General features: G+C 47.6%; 2 protein-coding genes across 4 annotated transcripts in view; one reads left to right on the top strand and one right to left on the bottom strand.

Moving 5' to 3' along the window:
- Window positions 1-13,661, top strand: part of LHPP (phospholysine phosphohistidine inorganic pyrophosphate phosphatase) — a 74,576-nt gene extending 60,915 nt beyond the window's left edge. The window contains exon 7 of the mRNA XM_069863563.1: window positions 12,769-13,661. Within this exon, the coding sequence (XP_069719664.1) occupies window positions 12,769-12,859 (91 nt within the window). The 3' untranslated portion in view covers window positions 12,860-13,661. The remainder of the gene's footprint in view (window positions 1-12,768) is intronic.
- A 1,059-nt stretch (window positions 13,662-14,720) lies between these two features.
- Window positions 14,721-22,377, bottom strand: part of FAM53B (family with sequence similarity 53 member B) — a 53,339-nt gene continuing 45,682 nt past the window's right edge. For all 3 annotated transcript variants that reach the window (XM_069863557.1, XM_069863559.1, XM_069863558.1), the window contains one exon: window positions 14,721-18,190. In XM_069863557.1, coding sequence (XP_069719658.1) covers window positions 17,864-18,190 — 327 coding nt within the window. In that variant the 3' untranslated portion in view covers window positions 14,721-17,863. The remainder of the gene's footprint in view (window positions 18,191-22,377) is intronic.

Genomic DNA, 22,377 nt, shown 5'->3' on the forward strand with positions numbered 1-22,377 from the left:
GCGATTTTCTTGAATGATCATTCCTTTCTGAATACACGCCCATTTGTATGGATGTTAGACAGCTCCAGGCTGCCTTGCTGTTTCTGTCCAGCATGGATGTATGAGGTGGGCGTAAGGTGCATAAACAGGTTTGGAGGAAGGTTTTCCATTACCTGCTGGTAGTAATTTATGGTGAGAAAGCAACAGGCAATTAAACACCTTACATTGCTGAGCATTAATGTACAGTTCTGTAAGTTAGAACATTTCCTTTAATGTTTTACTTAATGAAGGTGAAGTGTCTCTCTTCATAACCTAGTAAAAATTCTTTCCACACAAGGGCTTGAGCAGTTTGTTTCAAGAATTCCTTATAGTATGCAGACATTGCACACACCCTGGCCTACATTTCAAGCTACTGCTCCATCGTAGACTGGGCAAAAAAAAAGCAGAAAGGATTGATTAGCCCTCTACTTATTTCTCTGTGCTGTTTTGAATGTGGTGAAAGGGGTTGGATTTGTTGAGTTGTTTTTAACAATCATCTCCACCCTAAGATGCCTTGTAAGAGTTTAGCAATATGTGCAGAGAACACGGTCTTCATGGCTGTTCCACATCCCATACAAAGTGACTCTTCCAAGTATTTTAGCTAGTAGATGTTGTCAGAGGTATCAAGCATGTATAAACTTCATTTCAGGTCAGGCTGGGTTACAGAAGCAGCTGGCCCACAGCTAAAACCAGTATTATGGGCATTCCATTTTCTGAAGGATTGCTCTTCAGTTGAGTCTGCTACAAAGGGAGGAAACTGGTCTCAACAGAAGTGCTCAGGTAGAAGCAAAAACTGCAGATACCAAGAAGATGAAGCAGTCTCAAAACCACTGTTCTTGTCTGTTTGCGTGTTTTTCTCCTCTGTTTTAAAACTGTAAGTCTGTTTATTGGTTTGATGTTTAAGAAATCTACCAAGTTCAGTCTGATCCTGAGAATTACTAAGCTGGTAGTACAGCAGTGGAAATTGGGCTGCTGCCGTAGCCTTACTAGTGCTTTGAGGCCGTCATTAGAAATGCATTTCTGTGCTTTCCCATGACTTGCAGACTCAGTTTTCCCATGGGAGAGGTTAAATACCTGCAATGGAAAAATCTTGTGTCATGCGTTGCGCTGGAGGTGGAGGTGTCACTCCCCACTGGGTCACTTTCCATTCACAGCTTTTCTGGGCACCTCACACAGCCTGATCAGTGGCTTCCAGGTCTTGGAGCTCATGAAGAACGGACTCAGGAAACATTTTAGCCTTACTGGGGTGAACGTAGCAGAGTATGAAAACAAAGTGATGGCTGCAGTGGTGCTGGTGCCATTGTTCTGAGTGTGCTGGGTGCAGTACAGAACCAGTAACATAGGAGACTTGAGGATTTTGTGGTTTCAGGCTGTGATTTGCATGTCTGAATAACAGCCAGCAATAAACTGCTGTGGCAAGTGTCTGATCAGTCCCACACTACCTAATCTAAAGAAGCTATTTGGAAGTGGCCATGGTATTTATTAGCCATTGTATTTATGAAAGTAGTGGCCGGGGGCTAGTGGAAAAGATGGTGCTGGAGGCTGTGTGAGTTCAGCACAGGGTGCAGACCTTGCCTATGAAAAGCTTACGGGTTGCAACATGCTGAGCTGGAACTGCACATCCCAAATGCTTTACTGCTCAAACCCGAGTGTCCATTGGTCATTTGTTTTGAATTTGGGGTTATTTATTTGGCAACAGAGCAAAACTCCCGCTGACTTGACTAGGACTGGGTGTTTAACACTTGGAAGGCTTCAGCAGGTTTGCGCTGAGCCTGCACTGAGTGTGTGCTGTAACACACAAGTCAGACACACACACAAATCTTAGGAGTTGTAACTCAAAGCTGGAAGGAAGTAGGTATAAACCTTAGACTATTCTGGTCTAAGAAGAGGGCTGAGTGCCAGGAACACTGAGGATTTAATCCTTATAATAACAATGTTAGTTTAGCATTCTTTCCATAATCCATTCATAAGCACAAAGGTAGATGTGGTTTGACACCTTGAAAAATGTGCTAGCTAGCTTTCTTCAGCCCAGTGCTCCCTCCCATGTCCTGCCTGGTGCAGGGACCAGCTGGAAAAGAGTCGGGAGGAGAGTAAGTCACTGCCAACATCCTTACTGGCTCCTTGCACAGCTGCATAAGTGTTCTTTCCAGGGCCCTGATGCTGCATGTTTCCTTTTATGTTTCCAAAGAGCCGGAGATACTTGGACAAAACATGGTCCATAAATGCAGTATGTCATTATTCTTTGAACAGCTTCCCATCTTTGTGAATGTAATCAACAGAGGACATCCTGCATTTCTCTGGACGGAGGTAGCCTAGCCTAAGATCTCCAGTGCCAACTGAAAAAGAAAAGGGATCCAGTGTTTCCTATTGTTGGTCTGTACAGGATTGTATTGTTCTCTGTTGGATTTAGCATCTTACTCCCCGACAGCCCTGTGCAGTAGCCCAGATGGTGCAGGCAAACAGCACAAGGCTCACTTTATTACCTGCTCATCTGTCAGGCAAGCCTGTTTTTTCTTATCACCAAAACAAAACAAAAAGCAAAGCTGCTGATCAGCTCCATCACTTTGGGCAGCTGATGTAAAGTAAACAGCTCTGTGAGTTTACCTTTGGGGAGTCGCATGCCAGAGGACCAGAAGGAGCTGCTGTCTGGGTGATGCGCACAGAGTATTTTTCCTTACTCATACAATCCCTGCTTTTATAACAACCTCTGGCAGAGGTTATAAAGCGTTCAGAATAATCCATGGAAATGGACTATTTTTTCAAAAAAAGAAGAAAATTATATTGTAGTAGAAGTCCGACATCTCCAAGTGAAAGCTGCGCTGCTCTAGACACCGTCCAGATAGAAAAGGGTAATCCCTTGTCCAAAAGCTCGTTGCCTGCAGTGCAAATGGTGCTGGACAGGTACATCTGTAGGTTTGCAGATATTCCTAAGTGTATTTCCTAGGCAAATGAAGTCTCATCTCCTTAGCACTGTGGACATGGAAGTGAAGATAGGCAGACATTTGCAGCATGGAAACTTCTAAAGAGAAGATTACCACGACACTATTTTCAGAGTGGCTTAAGCAATGAACAATGATTTGAAGTAACTGTTACAAAGTTTCTGCTTTAGGAGGGGCAGAAGATTCTGAAGAGCACCACCAAGTGATTTGGGTAGGATCAGTGTGCTCAGGTGACTCTGAGCCATTTCAGAAGGCATAAACAATGCACTGACTCAAAACTTGGGCTGAACTCTTGCCAGTTAGTCAAAAAACTTACTCCCTTTTGTTATATCAATTAAAAGCATGAGCGTGTTTAGAAACAAGTGGGTATCCTTGAGCATCGTGACATTGGATGTTGTAATATTCCTGTCTGGTCTGGGAGGAGAAGTCAGACAGACACCCCACAGAGAGGTCCTGCTGTGCCGTGGTTGTGGTGTGACCATGTCATTGCCTTGTCCCAACAGAGTGACTTTGCAGCCAAAAATGTAAACCGTGCCTGAGTTTTTCAGCTTAGGTGGTTTTTTGGCTTCTCACATGAGAAAGCTTTTGGAGCAGGGAGGTACTTTTTTCCAACACGTGTCTGAATTGGCTGTTTCTGCCTGTTGGAAGGAGAGATGGTTGTGTGCATGTCTGGTTGGATTTCCTTGGAGTGGCACATGTAGTCTCATAGTTTCATTCTCATTTAAAATTAACACCAATTTATCAAGCACTCTCTGAAGACAAATGATATTGTTCTCCTTAGGGTAGCTCAGATTCTTGTTCATTGAGAAATGGTCTTTTAGTGATGCAACTTTGAATGTCCTGTTTAGAGGGTTATGTTATCAGTGCAACTTTGAAATACTTCTTTTAAATTAAACTTCTCTGAACAGCATTTGAAATCTTAAATTAAGGCTTGATTTTTTCATAATCTGCAAAGCTCCATTCTTGCTAGGATCTGGATCTACCAGAGTCCTGTGATGTGAGTCTCCATGCAGTGCTTTGCAAGTGCAGAAGCCAAGCATTTATTTTATGTTTTATATGCATGATGTAAGCAACATATTAAAGAAAAAATCAATGAAATATTCTTAGGCTCAGGTCTTTAAAAGCACCTAACAGAGCAAGATGTCTGAGCACCACTGAGCTTCAAATTTAGCCCTTGAAATCAATGTTTCCCGCTCCCATGTAGTAATAAGATCCATTGAGAGTAAATCACAGAATCACAGAATCACAGAATAACCAGGTTGGAAGAGACCCACCGGATCATCGAGTCCAACCGTTCCCATCAAACACTAAACCATATCCCTCAGCACCTCATCCACCCGTGCCTTAAACACCTCCAGGGAAGGTGACTCAACCACCTCCCTGGGCAGCCTGTTCCACTGCCCAATGACCCTTTCTGTAAAGAATTTTTTCCTAACGTCTAGCCTAAACCTCCCCTGGTGGAGCTTGAGGCCATTCCCTCTTGTCCTGTCCCCTGTCACTTGGGAGAAGAGGCCAGCACCCTCCTCTCTACAACCTCCTTTCAGGTAGTTGTAGAGAGCAATGAGGTCACCCCTCAGCCTCCTCTTCTCCAGGCTAAACAACCCCAGCTCTCTCAGCCGCTCCTCATAAGGAGTGGTTGCATGTAAGATGCACATCTGTTTGTGTGTACACACAGAAACACTTATGTCCAAATTCTTTCTCAGGGGCATTTAAAATTATTTTCTACCTAATTTAGTAAGGTCATTTGGCAGAGCCATGCAGGTCATCAATAATTAATCCATGCAGGCAAAGCCAAGTCTCATGGTGTTTGCAAACACCCTGTTAGAGACTGGGTAGTTTGTCAGAGCAGAGACCATTCTTGGATTTTCTTAGCAAGCAGCAAATCTGCATTTAACTTCTGAAGGGGAGAGGGAGACTTACTTTTATTGAAACCATTTGTACTGCACTTGCACTGCGGCACGAGGTGCATCTGCATGTTCAGGGCAGAGCTCCTGCCCCCGCATCCAGCTTGGGGGGCACTGTACTGCCACAAACACATCTGGCATAGATCATTTGTTTCCACCATGTGCTCACAGACTGCAGTAACGCAAGAGGTAGGATTTATCTCTGTTAACTTTATCTAAAAGCTAGGACAGATTCTTTCTGCCTAACCCTGGCTGTCAAAGATCTGGTTCTAGGGCACGAGCTCATCATCTGTTTTAAATAGAGACAGTAGGAAACTATCATCTCTTCCTGAGGGCATTTCCTGTCTGGACTTGTTATCTAAGAAGACGGGATGAACACACAATCAATACCCTGCCCCTTCCCCTTGGAGGGATCTGTCTGTCCTGAGGAGAAGGCTTTGATGACCAGCCTGGGCACAATAACTTGCTTTTGGACAGGCAATAACAGGTGAAATGGGCCTGGACCAGCATGATGGGAGAAACCCAGGTGCCGAAGGGATGAACATGCACTGCTGCAGAGCCTCCCTGTTCCTGCTAGCGAGACATTTTGTTTTCTCAGATGTTTATCTGTTTCTTCTAGTTGTATCAGTTGGCCTAACAGAATATGTTGCACAACTATTGCCAGTACTTCCTTCACAATGAACCCTTACTGCATGAGATGTATTAAAATGGCTAAGCATGGCAGTCACAAATGCAGGAACTCCCTTCCACGTGAGTCTTCTCTGAAGAATCCAGTCAAGTATCCATCATCCCAAGCATGCGGCCAGACTGGCTTTTGAGCCATGAAGGCTTAACCTTTGGATCCAGAGTTGGATGGGACCACAGCAGGTCCTAGCTCAAAGCGCACACAAAACCTTCAGCATGGGCAGAGAAGAAGGGGACAGAGCCCTGTGCAGTAGAAGGGCCCATTTGAGTGTCTCACCACCCTGGTGGCTGTCTCTCCCTGCCTGTCCCCAGGGAATGTGTGCGCTATTCAGGGACGAGCAGGCTGGGAATCAGTCCCAAACCAGAAATTGTGTGTGTGTTGCTCCCTCTCCTCCACTGTAATGCTGATATCCACGTTTTTAACTCCTGGCCCCTGCTGAATTTCTTTTGCTTTGCAAATTGAGGGTGCTCTGCAGTTTTGACAAGGAAAATTGCTGCTCAAATTCCTGAACACCAGTGTTCTGCTTGTTTAAATATTTGTTCAAGCCAGCTTGACTTTCCAGTGCATTTTTGCATGAGGGGTTTTGGAGGTGGGGGGGAAAAGTCACTTCTAATAAATTCTCATGCTCTGGTGTAATCCCATGAGAACATTTGGCCAACACCACCCTCTGCCCTGACGGTAGCACTTGGCATCACGTCTCCCTATCACCGTCCTGCATTTCTTCATGGTTGTTTCTTACTTAAGTAAGTATGTGGAGGAATCTCTGTATGTTCTATGCACAGCCTGAACAAAGACTTTCTGGGCTTTTAATCTCCAAAAATCTAATCTGGTTTGTTCACATGTGCTGTGTTTCCCGAGAGAAAAAATAAATAGGGATGGGTGGAGGAAAACGGCTGCTGCATCATCCACTTCCACAGCATTGTATGTTTGGTGACTGGTTGGTGCAGTGTATCCTGGAGAAGTGACATGAGTTGAGATTATTCAAGGAATAACTTAAAACTGGTGAGAATAAAGGTCATGCCTGTGAAGAGAAGCCCTGGCAGTATTTTTGCTGAACCTCTCCTGAGCTTTACATGTAATATCCACAGACATTTGCAACTGCCAGCCTCCAGGTTGTGATCTGTTCTAGTCACTGCTGTTCCTATTACTTCTGTATTTAGACAAAGCCCCACTTGCTCTGAACCACTTCACACCTGCAGTTATGATCATCATTTCTAATACCCTTGCTCCCCAAGGGGATGTCCTGCATCGCATCTTGGTGCTGTGAGTGCTTTTTAAAAGACCTGGCAGAAGACCTGGCAGTGCAAACTACAGCAGAGACACCAAGCACTCCCCCAGGCACCCACTGCTCAGTTAAAACTGTTGCAGTTAACATCAGCGGGAACAATAAAGAAGCAAGCGCACAGACTTTGTTCTGTAGGTGTTAGCAAACAATTCGGCAGTTAATTTCTGCCTGTTTGTGGGTGCTTGCATTTAAATACCATTAGCTGTGTGTGCAGTTCTAGGAGGCAAGAGAACAGCAGTGGAGGATGATGGTTGGCTCTGACAGGGGTTTGGTTTCCTGGAGCTCTTGCAGGCCTGTTGGCCAGGAGGAGATGGCACAGCAATGTCATCTCTAGAAGCCACTGCAGCAATGTAGAAGGCATCCTTGGCTGCGTGGCTTGTGGTTAGAAGTTTGTGTTAGTGCCCATCTCTCAAAGCAAAAGCATCTTCCCAAGTGATGGCAGCAAAGCCAGGAAAGGTGCTAGCTGCATCGTGAGGACAAACCTTCTACCCTTCGTCATGCACAGCATCTCTTCAAAATCTAGTGTTTTAATTATGAAAACCTCTCTTTTTGTTCTGGGGGAGATGTGGGTGTGACATGAGATATGGGGTCCAGATGTCAGGTTCTCTGAAGTTCTGGGACCTGCTTCAGCACTGGGTGCGTTTAGTGGCTTTGGTGTAGGTTTGTCTCTCATTGTACTGTCTCTACAGCCATTCAACCACCCATCAGTATGCTGTCAGTCACTGTGATTTATTTGGCTTTCAGTGCCAAACTGATTAAATTGCACATTTCACAAGAACAAGAGTTTCACTCATGGCACTGTGTAAAATTACTGCATCTGTCCACAGAAACTAGCAGAGGTCACAGTGTCTGTTAACTTCCCTCATAAAGAAAATCTTGTTAAACTCTGTCTCACATACTTTATAGCTGTGGTAAGAGCCTCTGAAGAATGAACTGTAAGGAAAATTTATCTGATTTTATGCAGCAGGAGTATCTGCTGTTAATTGGGGAGATAGTGGGAAGTCTGTGTGGTGACACAGAGGGGTCCCTCAAACAAACAAAGGGAGAGTTTGTGGGATGGGTCTTGCTCTCTCACAAAGCTGTGATGCTGGAAAGGTCAGTGATTGTGGGACATGCAGCTTTACAGATCAGGTTTACCAAATGACTGCAGGTCTCTGTGCTGGAATGTGAAATCAGTTGTCTTTTTCAAATCAACTTCTGTTCCTTGGTTTGACCCTGCATGATGTTTTTCCTACCTACCCTTATTTTTAAAGAACTATGCAAAAGCTGTTTTTAACCTGTGATACTAATCTTGTGTTGATCAATCCCCATCTGCTCCTGTTCTCTGAAGTCAAGTTTTGGCTGGTCTCAGGTTGAGCTGCATTCTGGGGCTGTTTCTGTCCCTGCAGCCATGGCTATCCATGTCAGCTACCTCTGCTTACAGTTTTATCTGTTAAATACTTTGTCTACACAGTAATCCAGCTGTTTTCTATTTTGTTCTCCATATGTTTTGTTGGGAATGGACACAAGCGAGGCTCTGAGCGTCATCCCAACCGGTACATGAAGTTTCCTAGGACAGCACGATGTGAGGGTTTGGTGTTCAGACACCCCCTCCTTGCTCCCAGTGGGGTATTTGGCTCCCAGCTTGGCAGGACTCCTCTGCGACTCAGGCACATGTTTTCCTTCACAGATGTCTTGCAGCTCCAGTTCCCATTGCAGAAATACTCATCTGTGAGAGTGTCACTGGGAGCTGGCTGCCAGCCGTGCCCGATGCACAGCTTAAACCCAGAATCCCAGCTGATACGGGAAAGAAAAGGGTTGACTCAGTCTGTGTTTTTAGGGGCATCCTTTTATGCTGTTCTATCTGTGATGATCTTCTGCATGTATTTGCTTCATTCACTTCAAAGACCCACAGTAGTTCCTGGAAAGGACTGTGCACACCAGCGTGGATCCCTTCATCCATCACAGGGATTCAACTGCATCCAAGTCACCGCTGAGAACAATACATTGCAGGTCAGGGCAATTCAGGACCATTGCTGATGGGTGAATCATAGAATCATAGAATAACCAGGTCGGAAGAGACCCACCGGATCATCGAGTCCAACCATTCCTATCAAACACTAAACCATGCCCCTTAGCACCTTGTCCACCCGTGCCTTAAACACCTCCAGGGAAGGTGACTCAACCACCTCCCTGGGCAGCCTGTTCCAGTGCCCAATGACCCTTTCTGTGAAGAATTTTTTCCTAATGTCCAGCCTAAATCTCCCCTGGCGGAGCTTGAGGCCATTCCCCCTTGTCCTGTCCCCTGTCACTAGCGAGAAGAGGCCAGCACCCTCCTCTCTACAACCTCTTTTCAGGTAGTTACAGAGAGCAGTGAGGCTCCCCTCAGCCTCCACTTCTCCAGGCTAAACAACCCCAGCTCTCTCAGCCGCTCCTCATAAGGCCTGTTCTCCAGCCCCCTCACCAGCTTTGTTGCTCTTCTCTGGACTCGCTCCAGAGCCTCAACATCCTTCTTGTGGTGAGGGGCCCAGAACTGAACACAGGATTTGAGGAGCGGTCTCACCAGTGCCGAGTACAGAGGGAGAATAACCTGAGTCTAAGCAGGGATTTAGCTTGTCAGAAAAGACTTATCCAAGTGGAAATCTAGCCCAGAAAGTCAGTGAACCTTCTCATCCATGCAGGAGGTGGTTTTTCACTGTCCCTTATGACCTAGGAGTTGATGTTGTGCTTCATCAGGAGGAAGTCATTGCATTCTACTAGTCAGTAGCCCTGATACCATGCTGGAGCTTCTAGAGTGACTGAGTGAAGAGTTAAAACTGCAGAGCCAGTTTTGTGGAGTACCCTGCTGCTTCCTTGATGTCTCCAACTGAAGCATTGATCTGAACTAACTAGTTTAGTATGGGTGAGGATCACACGGGGCTATAGATAGCTGCTGAGCTTCTGCAGCACAGACAGTGATAAATGGTCCCTGGGAGAGGAGGATGTTTAGTCATTATCTGAGGATGATTTGACAGACATGAGTAACTGCTGAGCCTCCAGACTGCTGTCCGTGTTGCATCATGCTAAAGATACTTCATGTCTTTAATGTGTTGTAATGCACCGATCATTTTGGGTGGCTTTTTTCATTTGAAGAATATTTTCTCCTAACATTGCCCTATGCGCAGAGGGGCAGGCACAGGTCATGTGTCCCTGAGCCCTCGTGACGCAATAGGGACCGAGATAGACCACCCTTGATTTCAGAGGGGCCCTGTGCTAAGCCACTTCTTTCCCTGATTGCTCTGTATACGAGCAAGGTGAGCACCCAGAGGGGATACAGAAATCGAGTGCCATATTTCAGAGAGAGCAGGAGGCTTTCATGGCCAGCTAGGGCTGGAAAAATGTTCCTTGTGTACTCATCAGCCTGTGATGCTCAGCTGCTCCAAGGAGTCCTGTTTTACTGAAGAGAGTGCTTCCCAAGGCTCTAGTTGATTTTTCACAAGCAAGTTTGAGCACTGGCCAAGACTGCTGACAGCTCAATATTCAGCTACAGAATATAATTTTCTGTCATTTTGATTTATGTTCTTCTCTGCAACCAGAGTCCCATGGAAAAGAAAAATCGGAAGGAGTTTAAGTTAGCTCAATGCAAGCTTCAACTGACCTAGCAAATGAAACATATTTTTAGTTGGTTTTTTTGTCTGGAATATAAAAAAAGTACTAAAAAGCAACTTCCAGTGTCAATTTTGTGACCTGCGACTGTGAGGTCTGCCGCTGTGCAATGCACAAAGGGTCCCTGACACTAGAAGAAAAGCCAAGCTGAAACCATGACAGCAAGATCTGCTTTGGGCTGAAGTTCCCACCTGCACCTGGTGGTCCTGTCCAGGGAGGCTCTGACGTGCTGAGGACCCAGGACAGTGGAGCTGAGCTCCGTAGCACAGTGCTCAGTGCTCCACTTCAGGGTATCTGAAAACTCAGTTACTGAGAGTTTCTCTTGGGAAACAGCGCAAATCCCCTTACACACACACATGTGCCCCTTCCACAGCACAAATCAAGTGTGTACGGGGCATTTCCTTGATGACTGGCATTTAGCAGCTGAGTTACAGGTGGGTTTTTGTGTAGTCAGCACAGATGTCACAAAATCACAAGATCAGAGGGTGCTGTGTAATGGAAAAATTCTTGTAGAAGCATTCATTTCAAGCGGTTCTTAAAATTTTCTAATGTGTAAGCTAGGAAAGAAACGTTTTTCAGGGTATAACTGAAAGAAATGTTTTTTAGGGAGTTTTGTTCATTACTTGTTTTAGATCTCCACTAAAATTAAGAATTGTTGCCAGGAAATGGGTGTTTCTGTATTCATAAAAGCCTTGTGGTTAAATCAAAGGGTGAGCAACCTTCACCACCTGAGGGATGGACACACACTGGATTTTTACTTGGTTTCTATTTGAAGGTTCTTCTCCATTGTATATTATAACTTCCGTACCTTCAGCAATGTAAATTCTTCTTCAGTTGAGGAAAACCTGAAAACCATAATAATTACCGTTGTCATTGCACCCTAGCCCTGTAACAAGATTGAACTTGGATAATTAAATAAGGACCCATGGACTAACCTTCCACCTTTTAAATTGAGATGCTTTTATGACAGCCAGCACCAAGGTAGAGCCCATCCCATGGAGCCGTCCTTCTTGTGCTGGATGCTGCCTTGCACAAGGAAAGCTGAATATAGGTGTCTCTTTTTTACTAGTTGCACACTGTAACTTTGCAGCAAGTAAGATCTGGAGCAGCACGGGCTCCTGAAAGAGGCCACGCCTTCATGAGGAGCTCATGTACTCGGACATGAGGAATGCAGCCGCAAATGAACAGAAAGGAAATTGCCCTGGGGAGTTGCAGTGCTGGAACTCAAGAAATAATTTGGTACTTGTACAGACAAGTGCTCACCAAATTCTGCACATCATAAATAATAATGTCCCTGCCTCCCATGCATCCTTTGGGAAATGCATCTTCCCCGCTGAGAAAAAGGCCTGTGCTAAAAAAAGGTTTGCCCTTTACGGGGAGCCAGAGAGATGGGGGGGGGTGGAGGGGGGTGTGGACATAATGGTTCTCATATCTTTCCCAAGGTCATTAAGCTTATAAAATACATATGTGTTCTCTTTAGCAGCTGTTGGGTTTCTCAGCCCAAGAGCCACTACAGGACCACAAAGTTTGGAAAATTTCTGCCTCCCACATCTGCCCCCTCCCCACCAGCAACGCTGCTGGATCAGTAAAATAGGATTGTGCATCTGCACCTCGTTAGGCCAGTGCCTGTACTTAAATCACTGGCAAAATGTCTTCAAGCCGCTCTACTTTGGGGTAGTGACTCATGATGGAGGGGGAGTCTGACCCTTCTTGTGGTAGTGCATGAAACCATCACTGCCAGATTTACAAGACAACGGTGGTCCTGATAAGTTAAACCCCAACAGAGCTTTCCTGTGCACTGATGAGACATCCAGATTTTCCATGCCTCTAGGTCAGAAGCGAACTGTTGTTTTCCTTACCTGTTTCCAGAGAAAAACCATGGGAGAATAATTATTTGCACAGTTCCTTAAGAGTCTAGGCTCGCTGGTAAGCGTCTTCCTAGCCATCCCTGGCTGGTACTGCTATTGCCTGTTTGAAAACATGCCATGTCAATGCAGCACATGAGTTTAGATTGGTTTAATGATGGAGATAGTATTCCATACATGGTTTTGCCAGGTTTTCCCAGCCCAGTTGCACAAGGCCATGGGACCTAACGTAGCATGCCAGAAAGACCTGGATAGGTCTCCTGGGAGGGAGAGGAGATGGAAAAGGGGACAAAATACTGAAAAGAGAGGAGTGTGAGACAGGCTTACTGCTCCATTTGGGGCCACCTCAGCGCTGCCCTGGGCTCTGTGAGCGCAGTGGACAGTTTGGGGCTCGGACCTGGTTGGGAGGCCCTCTTTGCTCAGCCATGCCCTTCTGTCTCCTTTGCAGGCCTTGCGATGAAAACCACCCCTACGTGAAGCCTAATGCGTATGTGGACAACCTTGCCGAGGCAGTTGACATTATCCTCCAGCAGCTGTAAAACTGGTGGTGCCGTGGGCAACAGGAAGGAATGAGGAGGAGGCCTCACATGCAGCCCCTCCAAGAGACCATTTCTTCCTCTCCCACCTGCATCTGTTAACAAATGATCCAGCCTTGCCTGGGTTGGTGAACACCTGCCTTCCTAAATGTTTCATGTAATGGTACTAAAATGCTCTACTGACCTTCTCAGCGGAACATGGCACTTGCTGTCCTCCGACACATCTTGAACGTCTTCTCCTTGGAGCTGTGCCCCTGCCAGCACAGGTGAAACCAGCTCTCCCCAAAGTGCCGGGCTCTTCCCCCGCTGGGACTGAGCCTTGTCTGTCCGCAGGGAGCCCTGAGGGTGCTGAGTGGCCTCTGCCTCCCATCAGTACCAGCGCCCCCTCATTGCTTACACCAGAGACCAAGCCTGGAGGTGCCCAGGTGGGAGACGGGGGGGCCAGCACCCCTTCGTGGGTGGGATTTGCTGTTTAACTCACCCTTTCTGTGCTTTTTGGGGTGCCTGAGATGGGACAGGGGACATCCTTGAGGAGTGATAGAGGCCCCTTGGGACGCAGCAGGTAAATAGTAATTCCAGCTGTGTTTCCAGTGGTCCCAACAGCTGAAGACAACCTGGGTCCCTGAAGAACACCAAAGTGATGCTCTGTGTTCCTGGAGTGGCCTGGGAGTGTTGGAAACCCTTGTGTTTCACAGCTACCAGCTGGCTGAGTTGCACAGCACCCCTTGGGGACAGCAGGGGAAAGGGGCCTAGGAATTAGATTATAATCAAATAAACCACATCTGGGAAAATTACATTAGTGCAATTTTTTTTATCTGCTTTTGTGGCTTTTTATCCTCTGTGTAGCAGTTCAGCCAAAGCGTACGGCACTGTGCACATCCACACACACATGATGTGCCACAAACCCCAGTTGAATGTTAAGGCTGTGACAGCTCACCGAGAATTCCTTTTTTTATCCTTTAATTCTTCCTTTTTATTCTGATATACTAAGCTTATCACTTCAATCTGATTATGTTTAAGCAGCTAACTATCCTGCCATCTATCACAAAACTTTTTAAACTGTTTGCTTACTTGAATTGCAGACGCTTTCCTGCCTGGTTTAGCGAAGCTGTAGGGGCCCATCACCTTATTTCCCCAAGGATGTATTTAGAATCATAGAATCACAGAATCACCAGGTTGGAAGAGACCCACCAGATCGTCAAGTCCAACCATTCCTACCATTGAGTCCAACCATTTAACACCCCGTGTGCCCTTGTCCTGCCGTGAGCTCCTGCCTTGCTTGGGTTTGTTTTTGTACTTTATTGAGTGGGACATTACCCATCCTTAAACACAAAGCATAAGGTGCCACTTCGCACGTGGGTGATGATTTGTGTTGTGCTGTTACCTCTTTGGCTGCATTACAGCTAAATAGCAGCCAGCATCAGTCTGGGGGAGCCACAGGGGACACTCCTCTGCCGCGGGAGCGTGCAGCGCATCCACCTGTGTGTGAGTATCCAAAAACACTGGGACACCTTTGCTATCCCTGATGGAGTGGCCCAACCCACCACCCATGTCTGGGAGACCCATGGAGATGCCATGGAGGTTCAGCCAGATCCCTCCAGGAGAGGACCCTGAGGGGCACAGTGTCCCCAAGCCTCTGACCCCACAGACAGCACAGAGAGGAGAGACGCTGGCTGGGGTTACTGAACCAGGAAGCTTTATTTACACAGTAAAAGTAACAAGCAATTTCCTGAGACTGAGCTGCTCTAGTGCAATCACGTCACGGAGGGGGACGAGGGCAGCCCCTCCCAGGGACACACACATCCCACCGCACTTGTGCAATGGCCAGCGAGACTCGGCTGCTACAGGTCATAGCTTCAGAAGGCTTTTTCTTTTGTTTTTGGCCATCCTCTTCCTTTGATTTCTTGAACACCAAACTCATGAACGCCATAAAGCACTGCTACAATCCTATAACATCCTACGGAAGTCTGTTAGCCTGTTCAGCCAGCAGCTTTTAACAATGCACTTGAAACACAACTTTATTGGCCAAACAGGCTATGCTAGAACGTGGAAAAATTACAATCTATTTTACAAATACTTTGCTTTTTTTCTTAAATGCAATCTTTCACAGAACAGGCTCAAAGAGCTGCATCCGCAAGCACACAGCAAATTCCCTGTGCGTGTTTCCTATTAATACACTTTTTTTCAGGATGATGAACCCTTATTGCTGCTGAGACAGCTCGCTGTCGGCCTGGAACAGCTGCTGGCCAGACCGGGTCACATCCTGGACAAGCCACCGAGTCTCTTCACAAAAATGAGCCTGTTTTAACTACTTAGCAAGGAAAAACATCCCTTGTCTGCATATTCATTTAATATCACATTCTGGCAGCCGGCAGGAATTTGCCGGGGGGGCGGGGGGATGTTACCAAAGCATCTGTGTGATAGGTGAAGCCCTTTAAAAACTGAGCAGGATCCCCTGCAGGGGGATGCGCTGCTCTCCTGCTGCAGGCGTAGGGCACAGGTCTCCCGATGCCAGGGAGCAATGCCACATTTGACTTTACAATCAACAGGATGTCCCCTGAATCTGAGGCACATACTATATTATATTTAATATTTTTAATTATTTATATATATTTATATATATATAAATCCACAATTGTTTTACCTCTACAGAGAGGGAAAAAAGAAATTTTAAAAGTAAGGCTTTCTTAAACTGAGAGTAAGTACATGAAATCATACCAACCCAATAACGAAATGCCCACCAGAACACCACCGCGGCCTCAAAACCATCGCTAACTGTAGTCCATGTCTACGCTGATGTGCTCAGTGTAAGGCCATGACTCATTGGAGAAGCGTCTTTAGTAAGGCAACCGGGTTGTGTGTATGTAAACTGAATGCTACGGCTACGCTGAGAACAGCGGGGTAGTGGTCCATTGGTCACCTTCCTACCGGGGCCAGGGGGATGGTGCCACCGGTAGCAGCCCTTGGGAAGAAAAGAGAAGCCCTTAGGAATTACAGCCCCAGTGATGCACAGGCAAGAGCCCACCTGGAGCTCTAGCAGCCGCCACACATGGGTTTGGGGGTATTTTTCCTTTTTCGGTCAGTCAGGAGCTGGCAGCTGCAGAGGTGCCCGTGGCCAGCGGGAGCTGTGTGCCCCGAGACCAGGGAAGTGTCAGGGGTGGGAGGTATCAAGAAGCATCATGAAGATCGAAAGCTGAGAAGCGTGCTGTGGCCGTGCCGCTGCGGGGACATGGGCCGGAGGGGCAGCCGCAGCCGGGGCAAGCGCTGGCACGGCTGGACCCTCCCAGCATGTCCCAGGCGGGCAGCACCTTCCACCACAGGAGGGTTTAAAACCAAGCTAGGATGTATTTTCCTTTAAACAATGCATCAAGCGATACTTTAAAAGAGCTGGAGGGCTTTCCAAAATGAAAAGACATCCCTGTCATCCCCTCCCCAAATATCTGGGGCTGGCCCTGCCTGCCGCACCCGGCCTGGAGGGAGCAGATGTGACCACTGCCGCCAACAAAACCTCTGTGGTGCCAGGACAGGGATAAAGCTATATAACAGCTGACGGGTTCCACTGTGATGGGAGACGCCACACGCATCCCAAACCACCGCAGAAAAAAGTGCACTAACATAACTAGAAATGATGAATAAAACCTGTACCGTGGCTCCCAGCCCTTACTGAGTCACAAATTCCTAAAGCTTTGCCAGTGGGGGTGCCGAACCCCATTAAAAATGTCATGCCTTCAATTGCTGTTGGCATCGATGACTTTTTTAACCTTTCTTGCTTTTGCAGAGCTCAGGAAGTAAACCCTGAGCTTGAGGGGACCTGCAGAAGATGCTGGAAGCCACTCGTACAGCTTTCCTAGAGCTTTAAACAATCAACCATAAAAAAGGAAGAAAAAAAATGTGTATATGTCCTTCTAAACCTGTTAGCAAGCAGACAGCTTATTTCTACCAAAGAGAATTCATATTGTACAAATGTAATGGTCACCACTTTATCTGTGCTTAAAAAAGGCACAGGAAGAAGAAAAGCTTTCAGTGCTGCTACCTGGGTTTTCAGCCTTTCAGCAGCTGATTTTTGTCAAGTAACCCCACGCATGCCTTGGGCACACAGCCCCTTCACAGTAAGACAGAACAAAAAAAGAGGGCAGCAGCCGTGCCTCGGGCAGCAGGGAGGGCACAGCCACTGGCTAATGGGTAAATGGCCTGCAAGGCAGTGCCAAGACTGCAGCTTTTTCCCAATGGGTCTGAGGCGGGGGGCTGCGAAGAGAAAAAATAAGAAAGGCATTTGAGCATCCTCAGGCAGCGCCTGCCAAGCACTCTGCAGATGCCACCCCATGCAGGAACTGTGAGGGCTTAGGGTCCCTTTAATTCCTAGGAAACGAAAGGAAAATTATTAAAAAAAAAAAAAAAAAAAGTAAAAATCCAGCTCTTACCATTATTAAACTTAGGCAAAACATTTCATTTGTGATTTCCTTCTCATGGCACTGCCAGGGATGTGGGGAGTGAGAGGGGTGCTGGGGCCGCACGGGATGCAGCAGGAGAAGGGGAGCTGCAGCCACGCACACAGCCACCAGCCAGCGCTCAGTTTGCAAATCTCAATATTCTGGTTTCCCCCACTGGTTCCAGTCCCACAGGTGGTGGCTTCTCCTTGTGCATCCCTCTATAAGCACACGCAGGTGGGATCCAGAGGAGCACGGCCGGACTCATCACCTGCAATCCTAAATTTGCAAAAGCCATTTACTCACTGATGGCAAGTTGCTGGCGCTCCCCGTGCCTGGTTTCCCCAGTCAGACAGGCCGCGTCAGATCCTGGCTGATCTCTGACTACAGTAGTTACAAAGAATTTCAAGACTTACACGCGCACACACACAAATTGCTCTAAATACCTGATGAAGTTTTGGCAAAGCTGCTTTGCCCCCTCAAGCTGGCAGGAGGAGAGCAGCAGCAGGACCCCATGGGCAGCCCTCCACAGCTCTGCTGGCAGCCCCCCAGCCCTGGGGGGAGAGGACTCGCTCCCTCCTCAGTTGTTTTCTATCTGCTCGATATCTAACTCGCCATCCAGCTGGAAGAGGCTATCGGCACCCACTCCACAGCTCCGCCACACCGTCCTGTCCTCCTTGCCGCCACCCTCCTCTTCCTCCTCGCAGGACAGGTCGTCCCTGCTGGCCTGGCGCTGCTCAGCCTGTGAGCGCGGTGGCTCTGGCACCGGGGTGCAGGCAGGGGTCCTGCCTGGCATCACCTCTGGGGAGCGGGGGCCCGTGGTCCATGGCTTGGGGCCGAGGAGCCGCTGGGAGCCGTCCTCAGCTGCAGCGCTAAGGCAGGTAAGGCTGTTGAAAGTCTGGCGGTTCTGCAAAGGCAAGGAGAAAGAGGCAGCTGAGAGGCACGAGGACAGGGACCCGAGGGAATCCTGACGCTGTGCTGGGCTAGGAGTTACACCAGGTGAGCAGAGTCCCCTGGCCCCCAAACCTGCAATTCCCTCCATCCCAGCAGAAAGCAAGCAGACCAGCAGAAGGATTCAGCTCACAGCTGCCTGGTCCCCGCTCTAAACCTCCACCTCCCCATCCATGGCAGCTTCTGTGCTTCTCCCTGCCCTGCAATGGGTGATGGCATCACATCCCCATCCTGGAGTGGATCAGCCTCGTCGCCATCCCCTCCCCAGGTATCTCCCAGTTGCACGTGTAAGGCTGCACAAAGCTCTTCTGCCAAAAATAAATGAGTGTTTCCAACAACTCCAATTATTAAACTGGCTAAGAGAAACTTCAGTCTCTTCTTTATGCAGCAAGAGCTCATAGAATCATAGAATTACCAGGTTGGAAGAGACGCACCGGATCATCGCGTCCAACCATTCCTATCAAATACTAAACCATGCCTCACAGCACCTTGTCCACCCGTCCCTTAAACACCTCCAGGGAAGGTGACTCAACCACCTCCCTGGGCAGCCTGTTCCAGTGCCCAATGACCCTTTCCGTGAAAGACTTTTTCCTGATATCAAGCCTGACCCTCCCCTGGTGGAGCTTGAGGCCATTCCCTCTCGTCCACTCTCTGCTGTCATGGCTGTTCTCCCTTACTAAAGACCTTATTAAGGAGGCGAGGTCAGTTCTGCCTGAACCAGAAACTCCATTTAGTCTATGTGCTCACATCTTCAAAACAGTTTCAAACTCCAGCAATGCTGAGTTGCTTGCAGGCATACAAACCACTCACAGCAGAGCGCCATAACCTCTTGGAGATGCTGTCTGACCACACGCGTGCTTACCTGACAGGGCACGCCTTCTGCCCAAGTTGTTTCTAAAAGGAGCAAACTAAATCCTAATTAGCAAATGCCAATGGAAATAACATTGCCATCCCGCTGGCTGCACGGCAGAGGTGTGCTCTGAGCAGAAAACAACTGTGGAGCATCTCAGCAGCTTACACAAGCCTCTCGCGAGAGCCAGGGTGTAAGCGAGCACGCAACAGTGCACTTCCTTCAGACACTCAGTCCAACCACATCCCACCTGACAGGCCTGGATGTGCATCCAATAGAAATCCAGGTGGAAGGCAGAGCCCTCATGAGCTGACAATGCTCATCTGACCTACGGCCCCCAAATCCTCAGAAACCACACCTAGGTATGAGCACACAGACACCAGCGCTCGCCTCCTCCTTATGTTCACCTTTCCTGACATGGGATTTACATGAAGTATGAAACCTGAAGCATATTTGCAATGAAGAAGGGTTCCAGGTTAGGAGATTCCTCACTTTTAAAGACCCTTCTCTCAGGGGAGGCTTTTTTTAGTGTCGACTGAAATCTCTGTGATGGGAAGACAGCAGCATGGGCTTATAGGCTGTAAAAGACAGACACATTAAGAAAAACAACTCTAAAGGGGAAAAAACTACACTCCATGATAAGCTACATGTAGCTCATGTCTCGGTGGAAATATGGATTGGGTGGGATTCCCCAGAGGCTTCACCGGTGCCTGCCATCAGTCAGTATTTTCTTGAACAAGCTGTCTGGCAGGGTTAAACCTGCAAAGACAGATACCAGCAGCGCTATGAGAGTCCAGAGCAGTAAGAAGTCCAGGTGAGGTGACCTCTGAGGAACAGTTTAGCAACAGTGAGGTTTAGGCTGAAGAGAGCAAGCGTGTAGGCGTAGGAGGGTGTACTGTGTCTCCAACAGTAAGGATCCTGGAGTTGAAGATTTCCAAAAGCTGTAAAATCTCATCACCAGAACCCATTAACATAGGTTAGACAAAATGCCACTAAGCTACAATGGACGCTGGCTTGCCTGGGGACAGCGGTGTGGGAGAGCTCCTGGGGTCTCTTTCACTTCTTCTTCTAGGGAAGACAAACACCATGCGGTTCCCATCACACTCTCTTCCCAAAAGCCTGGGCCAGACTGAAGTAACCAAAAGAGTGTTGGTACCTGGAAGCACCTGCCACGACACAGTTCATGACCAAACACAGCCTTGTTCTGCACGTATCCACTGATGTTCACAGGGAATTTATGCACATTCGCTTGAGGCTTTTTTTCCTTTCAAATCCAGGTAAGCTGGGAGTAACTCCACCAAAATAACTTACTGCAGGCTATAAATGAAGAAAAATCATCTCTTTGCATGTCCCTTGAGGGATGCAGGTCAAAGCCCCACCTACTTCACACTCATAATTTCTTAAGAAATGAAAGGTACTGACACTGAATTCGTACCCACTGACCACACATCGCCGAGAGGCTTTGGGCACCACACTAGATGATGCACCATGGTGAAACAAGTCATCGCAGGAGATAATGCAGAGGCTGTTGTATCTGAAAGTAGAAGTTCCTCCTGCCTAAGGAGTTGGCCACTGCCCAAGCTGGCCAGGGAGTAGGGGAGGGAGGCACATTTCACATGGTCTTCAGTCTCTCAAAACTTCCAAAAACCCAAAAACCTCAAGCTAGTGAAAAAAACCAGGCATTTGTCCTCCAAAAGCTCAACTGTACTCAGTCCCCACGTCATCCTTCTCCTGTTTTTTAGATACAAGCCATGCCTCTGTGAGGTTTGTCTTCTCGGTGCTGAATGCACAACCACTTCAAGCAGAGATCTGCACGCTGTGGTTAACAGCCAACTTAAAATTATCACTGCCCTTGGAGAAGGCCTGAGGACGTAGAAGAAATATTTTCTAAGTACTTAAAAAAATTTGCAAGCATATTTCCAGCAGAGATGTGGGCACTTGAAAGCCCAAGTCTCTCCAAGTGTACAGCCCTCTCAGAAATGCAAATCCCTTCTAAAAACAACACTCTGGCACATTTGAGAACATTAATTTTCCTCCCTCAGCTAATCAAGGTCATCTTCTGGCTCTGGTGTTTCCCTGGGCTTAGTACCCAGGTGCAGATGTGCTGGGCTGCTGCAGGTGGGCTAGAACATCCTGAGAGGATGGAAGATGCTCTACAGCGCTTCAGAGAAGAAAATGGGTGATGCCTGCAATGATGAAGGAAGATGCAACATGGAGAGCAACTAAAAAAGCACATTCTTCCCATCCAAATAAGAAATGTTTCCAAGCTCAGACACATCTTGGAGAACAGCCACGTAAGTGCTTGACTTTCAGGAAAATTTTACATTTTACTGGACTTTTGGCAAGATAACCAAGCCAACAGCCTCATTTTTCCTGCTCAAATCTCCACATGCTGCAACACAATGTTTTCCACAAACAACCTTAAGTCATCCACTGTAAGAGAATGGGAAAACCCTCCTAACAGTCCTGCAGCTCCCGGTGCTGCAGCAGACCATGTGTGGATGCCAGGCAGCAGCACTCCCTCTGACGCAGGTTTGCCAGTGCTCAGCTCGGAAAGCAAGTTTTCACAGGCACCGGCTGCTGCAAAGTCCCACACCTCACCTTCCTGGCAGCAGGGACAGATGCTGTGTAGCCAGAATCAGCATTGCAAAGATGCGGGGTCGAATGTTTTGGGGAAGGGTTGCTGGTGACACCTGCACTGGATGCAGAGCAGTGGTGGATTAGCTGCTACCATCAGTGCAGTGTCCTCAACCCATCAGGAGTTTTTTGTTCAATTTTAATTTATTGAGTGAATTAAGTGTGTGCTAAAGTGCTGAGCTGGCAAAACTGGCCAATCATGTCCTCTATTGATACCGGCCAAAGAGCAGTTTTGGTGGCACAATGCAGTGCTTGTTCCCCATGGCCAGGCAGCCCTGGCCTCCTTCCGAGCCTCACCACAACCTTCTCCTTCAGCACCAGACCAAAAGGGGTATCAGGCATCTCAAAAGCTGTTGATCTCAAGGAAACTGTGGGAATCCAGAAACTGTGGGAATCCAGCCACAGGTGGCTGGATGGGATATGTGTGGGATCTGACACAGGTGGCTTTTGGGATATGCTTCTCACCATCTTGACTTCACCCAGTGAGCGTCTGTAACATCCCTTCCATCCAAACCACCTTTATTCACAACAACAATAATGTATTTCTGACCGTGTGAGGTGCTGGTTTTTCTTCCCCCAACTCTCCTCAAAGCTGCAGCAATCCAGCATGCTGGATGAACCCTTGGGGAGAGGAAGAAAATAAGACGTCGCCAAGG

This window comes from Phaenicophaeus curvirostris, chromosome 9, assembly GCF_032191515.1.
Source record: "Phaenicophaeus curvirostris isolate KB17595 chromosome 9, BPBGC_Pcur_1.0, whole genome shotgun sequence".
Taxonomy (NCBI): Eukaryota; Metazoa; Chordata; class Aves; order Cuculiformes; family Cuculidae; genus Phaenicophaeus; species Phaenicophaeus curvirostris.